This window comes from Miscanthus floridulus, chromosome 12, assembly GCF_019320115.1.
Source record: "Miscanthus floridulus cultivar M001 chromosome 12, ASM1932011v1, whole genome shotgun sequence".
NCBI classification, from domain to species: domain Eukaryota; kingdom Viridiplantae; phylum Streptophyta; class Magnoliopsida; order Poales; family Poaceae; genus Miscanthus; species Miscanthus floridulus.
In genome coordinates this window covers 48,060,252-48,067,101 of record NC_089591.1, presented here as the reverse complement: position 1 = coordinate 48,067,101, position 6,850 = coordinate 48,060,252, and the positions used below count along the sequence as shown (strand labels likewise).

Sequence of the window (6,850 nt, the reverse complement as noted above, 5' to 3'; positions counted from 1 at the left end):
ATATCTAAGCACTTCCTAATTAGTTTGTCCAATATAGTTCGCCAAAGAATGATACTTTTAAACACACGTTCAAGCGTTTGCCGGCAACGAAATGACCCTTCTTAAATCCCAAGTTTGATTTTTTTGAACTTCCCAAATTACTAACTAATAGTATTTATTCTCCAAAAATTAATGTTGCATTTCCATCTACTACACTTACACTCTAACTTTATTCAAGTGCTACATACAAATTATATTTAATTTTTGTTTATAAAAATTGCTTCTGTGCCAATGTTTAGAACTACTTATTCTACTCTTTGCGTTAGGATTTTTCATCAACACATATAGGCATTTAAGTAACTAACTCACTATATTTATAGATCTATCTCTCATGCCATAGTCTCAGTGCTTAGCGAGCTCGTAACACCTAATATGTTACATTTAGGGAACTCTTGGAGATGCTCTAATAAGACTAGGATATGGAGGATCACTTTATTGTGGTTTGGTGTAATTTTGGAATGAAAGATGAATTTAACCAAAAAAAATTAACTGATATAAAAAATTTTCGGACCTCAACGAAAAAGACGATACTTCAGAAATTTTGGCCACGTTCGCTTGTCTTAAAAATGGCTTGTTCGGCTTCTTTTTTCAGCCGGAATAGTGTTTTTCTCTCACAACAATTCAGCTGGAACAGTGTTTTTCAGCCAGTTTCAGCCAAGTTTGGCGATATTTCGCTGAAATTGTAAACCCTCCCAGTCTGCTTAGATTTGAGCGTAGTGCCAGCGAGTTGTGAGCCAGTCTTTTTGGCTGTTCCTAGTCTAGGTTTAACAGTAATTTAAGAAAATAAACAATCTCAATGGAGGATGACGCTGACTGACCTATACTGCTGCTGCTGCAATTTCTTGGTAAGATACTGATAATTTTTGTATTGCCCTACTCGAGCAAGTCCGGACTTTGGAGAAATGAGCTGCCAATGTTATCTACACTTTGCTTCTTCAAGATCAGTCACCCCCATGCCCCAATTTCCCTTTTGTATGCCGCAGAGCAGTGCCCGAGGACGCGTAGGTACGCCCATGACGTATCCGCTACATAATCGCTGCGCTGGTGGGTCCACAATTTCTTGGTAAGATATAGACAGTTTTTGTATTGCCCGACTCGAGCAAGTTCGGAGAAATGAACTGCCACCGTTATGTACTCTTGCTTCTTCAAGATCAGTCACCCCCATCTTTACCCCAACAACGGCAAATTTCCCTTTGTTCTATGCCGCAGAGCAGTGCCCCTGTGCCCGAGGACGCGTACGCCCATGACCTATACGCTAAATAATCGCTGCTCTAGAGGGCCCACAAGTCGGCCACACAGCTCGCTCCCCGAGCGATAGCTACTCCTACACGCACCATGAACAAGAGCGTAGCACAGCTTTGACTTGCGAAGCAAAATTGTCCGCTTTTCTCCTCGCAAAGCAAAGCAAGACGATGTTGTAATCTGCAATCCAGGAACACATGCAAACACATATCCAAAGTCAAACACGCGTAGCACAGCTGCACTTCATCACATCTGGAAAAACCATCCCGCATGTCGAATTTGATCGGCGTATAGTGAACTGATCGTGATCGATCGTCGCTGCTAGCTAGTTGTAGCCGATCGGCGGAGCGCGCGCGCGGCCGCCATGTACGCGCCCAAGCACCGGGGCCAGCAGCAGCACAGTATCCACGAGGGGATGGGTGGTACCGCTACCGCCAATGGCCACGTGCACCGGCCGGCGGCGCGGCCGGCGCCTCGGCGCGCCAAGCTCAAGATCCTGCTCGTCGTCATCGCCACCAACCTCGTCTCCGTCTACCTCTTCTCCGGCGCGTCGCTGTCCGTGCACATCCCGGCGTCGGCGCCGCGGATCCACCTGTGGGACTCGGCTGCGCTGCTGCGGGACCTCAACGCCACGCGCGCCGCGCTCGCCGGGGCCCGCGCGGAGCTCGCGGCGCTGCGGGCGCAGTGCAACGCGTCGTCGTACCTCCTCGAGTCCGTGCTCGCGGGCCTGGGCGCCGTGCACGGGGACACGCCGGAGGCCAGGGACTTCGGCGGCTGGCCCGAAGAGCCCCAGGGCGAGCTCAAGCTCGCCATCGAGCCCCACCGGCTGCCGCTCGGCTTCCACGCCAACTTCGGCACCGACGAGCTGTTCCCGGGGCTGGGATTCGCCTGCCGCAACTTCCAGGAGGAGCTGGCGCAGTACATGACGTACAACGTCAGCGGCGAGTGCCCCGACGATGACGCGCTCGCGCTGCAGCTGGCGCTCAAGGGGTGCGAGCCGCTGCCCCGCCGCCGCTGCAGGCCGAGGGAGCCGGCGAGGTACGTGGAGCCCTCGCCGCTGCCGCGGAGCCTGTGGTCCGTCCCGCCGGACACCACCGTGCGCTGGGCGCGGTACACGTGCAAGAACTACACGTGCCTCGTGCAGCGCGCGCGCACCAGGGGCGGGTCATACTTCTGCAAGGACTGCTTCGACCTGGAAGGGAAGGAGCGGCGGCGGTGGCAGACCGACAACGGCGGGCCCGGGTTCAGCGTCGACAGCGTGCTGCGGTCCCGGGCGCCCGGCACGGTGCGGATCGGGCTGGACATCGGAGGCGGCACGGGCACGTTCGCGGCGCGCATGCGGGAGCGGAACGTGACGGTGGTGACTACGACGCTGGACCTGGACGCGCCCTTCAACCGCTTCGTGGCCTCCCGGGGCCTCGTGCCGCTGCAGCTGACGCTCATGCAGCGGCTCCCCTTCGCGGACGGCGTGCTGGACATCGTGCACTCCATGAACGTGCTCAGCAACTGGGTGCCCGACGCCGTGCTCGAGTCCACGCTCTTCGACATCTACCGGGTGCTCAGGCCCGGCGGCGTATTCTGGCTCGACCACTTCTTCTGCCTCGGCCCGCAGCTCAACGCCACCTACGTGCCCATCTTCGACCGCGTCGGCTTCCGCCGGCTCCGGTGGAAGGCCGGCCGGAAGCTCGACCTCGGCGCCGAGAGGAACGAGTGGTACGTGTCGGCGCTGCTCGAGAAACCCGTGACCTGAGCATCTCCTTGTCGGGGCGCCATTTCATTTGGCAATGCGTTTGTTGTTTGGTTCTTTCTTTGGTTTGCTGTCAAGCTTTAGCTGGGCGTGAAATTAATTGTTGTCACGCTGTCCAGAAAGATATATACTACTGCAGACGGGGTGAGAGTACCAGCGAAATTATGGCAAATTTTAGTAGATTCTTAAACATTTCATGAAATAATTCAGTGTTAATTCTTCTACTTGTACTAGGACATTGTCTGCTGCTACTCAGTTGTGGTGTATGCTGGCTGGTGTAGCCAGAGTGCTATCAACAGTTCACACTTCACAGCAACAAAAAAAGTTGATTCATTTCATCATGTCCTCCACTCGATCAACAAAAAAGTCGATTCATTTCATCATGTCCTCCACTCGATCAGTTACGCATACATCGATTCATTTCATCGTGTTCTTCAGCACAATGAAACAACCGTGACTTTAGTCGGCACTTCTGCAGTTCTGCCATCAGTGTGGGACTCCTGATGGCCTGGTAGTTCAAACAGTAATCACTAATTAATCAGTTATTGGCCGCATGAGCAGGAACCAGGAACACTTACACAGATGTTACCCGAATCTCGTGCCAGAGGAAACCTCCTCTATTCTGATATATGGAAGCCCTGTAACGTAACCTGGATGAATTTATATGGCGAGCACAAGCCATAGTGGAGCTACAAACATGCACTTCGATAACATAGTAGATTAATTAACACACACAATAACATCCATCCAACTCTGCACGCTGATATTAAAAGATCAATACATAAAAATAGTCAGTCTTTGGCCATATGAACCTGTAGCGGTAAAGATCAAGGCAGCCCGACATTGGGCCAATAACATCGCAGTAGCACAATAAGTATCATTTATGCTTGGGACCAGCAAGTGTTCACAGTACTTCCACCACGCAGAAACAGCAAACTGTCTTGTTCCTAGCAGTATGTAGCAAGCAAGACAATATGTTTTGTTGAATAAATTGAGAGGCAACATGCACAATAAACTGTCAAATATTGATTGAAGGACTAAATGTCTGAGGACATCGACATAACTAAAAACGAAATCAGAACAAACATGTAAGACTAGCTGCTTTCAAGCCATGATCTTGGCCGACCTCACATAAAGGCTGTCCACAACCTTCCCGACATTCGAAATGGTTTCAAGAGTGGCAGGGAAGATTTCCTCCGTCTTGGAATCCTCAAAGATAATGAGGCAGCCAGCACCTTGATCTAGAGTCCCAGCAAATTTCTTGTCGAGGATCATCTGCGACAGCTTTTTCTCAACATGGTCAACTGGCAATTCAATCATCTCGGCTATATGCGCAATCTCCACCCTTGAGTAGGGCTCAATCAACCTGCAGAGGTTCTGCTCCAAGAGCGTATCATACAGAGAAGAAAGATGCCTGTGGACAATAGGGTCCTCCTCTAGCTGGGACTTGTAATCGCGAAGGGCAGTTTCAAAATACTTGAGAGATCTTTTAGAGTATGCATCAGCAACAGCCTTCATAGCATCAACATCAGGACCCAGATATTTTAGGCCAGCCTTAGATGAGATTATCCCTGCAACATCATCAGCTTGGTTAACCATTATATTGCACAACAGCATGTACTTCAGGCTGAAGATGGCCTTTGGGTCCTCCAGTGCACTGAAAGCTTCAAATGCTTCAAAGAAGTAGCTGTAAGCAGTCTTGTAATCCTTTTCTTCAGCATGGAGGATTCCACTCTGGAGATCAATAGTGCCTTGCTGAGCAGGTGGAACATAAATGACATTTGCTGCTGTTCTAGCAGCAGTTAAGGAGGCTTTGGCCTTTGGCAGGTTTCTCAAGGAGAAGTGGAGTTTGCTTTCCAGAAGGTCAATGTCCACAAGAAGTAACTTGTCATCAAGCCTCCTGACTTCCTTGATAAGACTAGTAAGGAGGGTAAGGGCTTCAATATACTCCTGATTCTCTAACAGGAGAGCCGCCAACCTCGCCTCCACACGCTGCCGGAGGAAAGTACGCTTCTCTGCACGGGTCCATTCCACCATTTCCTTGCAGAGTGAAATCTGAAGATCAGATGTTCCAGGTATCTTGGCGACAGCATCAATTATTCCGCGGACAATTTTTGCAGTCTTTGCCTTAGGAATAACTACGAAAAATGGCCTGAGCTGGGTCAAAAGATTACGCAGCTCCTCAGTTCTGTTCTCTTTAGTGAGGTAGTTTGTAAGATTTGTAATTGCAACTTCTTTTGTTCTCAGTGCATCAGCAGAAGAAGATGGGTCCTGAATGACACGGTAAAGGATTGAAATGGACTCTGACGCATTCTTAGCCTCTTGAGCCTTGGCTAATGACTCAGTTGTAGCAGGAAGGTATGATGATTCCATTGAAGAAGACATGGTTACTCCCTACATACCAACATAACAAACATTAAGGTACCAACAGAAAATGAGCTAAGAATCAGCCAGAACAAAAGGAGGAAATCCTTCAAATTACGCATCAGACTAAATAATGCAACATCTGGAAAAACAAGCATTTATTCCATTAACAGCCTTGAATTATTATAATTGGCAGCAGCAAAGTTACACACTCAGAAGGAGAAGAGCATACCCTGGTTTCGTGCTTGCAAGAAATTATCAATTTAGCGAAGATCAATTATCTAGTTCCTGTAAGTGGAAGTTTGACACAGAAGCACAGAAATTATCACCAGAGAGATCACTAAATTGAAACACATCACTTAATACAGTTATAGGAAATTTCAACGCTGCCTTGACAGATAAACATATATACTAGTTAGAATTAAAAGATAGTAACACCAATGAATCAACGTCCCACGTCACTAAATCGAAACACATCACTTAATACTTTGAGTCATAGGAAATTTCAATGCTTCCTTGACAGATAAACATATACTAGTTAGAATTAAAAGATAGTAACACCAATGAATCAACGTCCCACAAAACAGGAATGCTTCAATTAACCGGGGGAATCATAGGAGATATCTAACCACCAGACACCAGTACAGGGGATAATTAACCCTCAACCAGGAGATACAAGACCAAATCTCGATAATCACGCTGATTTTCACACAAATTCCTACAGCTGAGCCATAATCAAGCACCCTAAAACCACATCTAGCCAAATTAAAGTAGCAGAAATACATGAAAAAGACTTGAACTGCCAGCTCCACTACCAACAAAATCCAATCGGCTACTCTAGCACGCAGCAGGGGAAAGGTCATGGGTGTACACCCAACAAATTTTACCAAAAAAACCAAGTTAGTAGGCATAATACATGCATACACTTGTGATCAGATCAGATCTGATCGAATACAGATAGCCAAATAGCTTAAATTAGGGTTCGGCCGCTCGGGTGGTCAGTTTTGCACGGAAGGGAACAGAAGGGGCAGGCATACCTGGTGTGGTGAGTGCTCATCGCCGGCAAAGGGCTCGAGCCCGACGAGACCTGGGCAGCTGGGAATAGGGCGGCGGCGGTCCGGCGTGTCTTGGTCTCGGGCCAGGTGCGTTGAACGGGAGAAGAAAACACCTGTTGGTGGTGAATTTCATCAATTCAGGATAGTGATTCTTCCTGGGCTATTGGGCCGATTTCTCTTTGTTATTTCTTTTCGAAAAAAAGTCCGCAGTACCTCATTAATTTATGCGAAAGTCCATTTTTTCTCTTGAACTCTGAAACCGGACAAAACACCTCCTCAACTTTTAAAACCACTCATCTTACCTCCCTGGCCCGGTTATAAGCGGTTTTGAAGACGGTTTTGTCTTTTTCTTTTTTATTTACTTCGGCTAAATATTTGAAAAATCATAGTAAATCATAGAAAA

General features: G+C 48.3%; 2 protein-coding genes across 3 annotated transcripts; one reads left to right on the top strand and one right to left on the bottom strand.

Annotated features, from left to right (window-relative positions):
- The first annotated feature begins 1,645 nt into the window (after window positions 1-1,645).
- LOC136495276 (probable methyltransferase At1g29790) lies at window positions 1,646-3,031 on the top strand. The gene has a single exon (XM_066491243.1). It carries the CDS (start codon window positions 1,646-1,648, stop codon window positions 3,029-3,031), a length of 1,386 nt encoding a protein of 461 aa, XP_066347340.1.
- Window positions 3,032-3,794: 763 nt separating this feature from the next.
- LOC136497991 (26S proteasome non-ATPase regulatory subunit 11 homolog) lies at window positions 3,795-6,582 on the bottom strand. 2 transcript variants are annotated; one of them, XM_066493910.1, is made up of 3 exons: window positions 6,430-6,582; window positions 5,625-5,680; window positions 3,795-5,422 (listed from the first exon to the last, which is right to left on the bottom strand). In XM_066493910.1, exon 3 carries the CDS (start codon window positions 5,411-5,413, stop codon window positions 4,133-4,135), a length of 1,281 nt encoding a protein of 426 aa, XP_066350007.1. In that variant the 5' UTR covers window positions 5,414-5,422; window positions 5,625-5,680; window positions 6,430-6,582; the 3' UTR covers window positions 3,795-4,132. The 2 variants fall into 2 exon arrangements, with proteins under 2 accessions (XP_066350007.1, XP_066350008.1); XM_066493911.1 differs by lacking the exon at window positions 5,625-5,680 and having other exon boundaries at window positions 6,430-6,579.
- Between the last annotated feature and the right edge of the window lie 268 nt (window positions 6,583-6,850).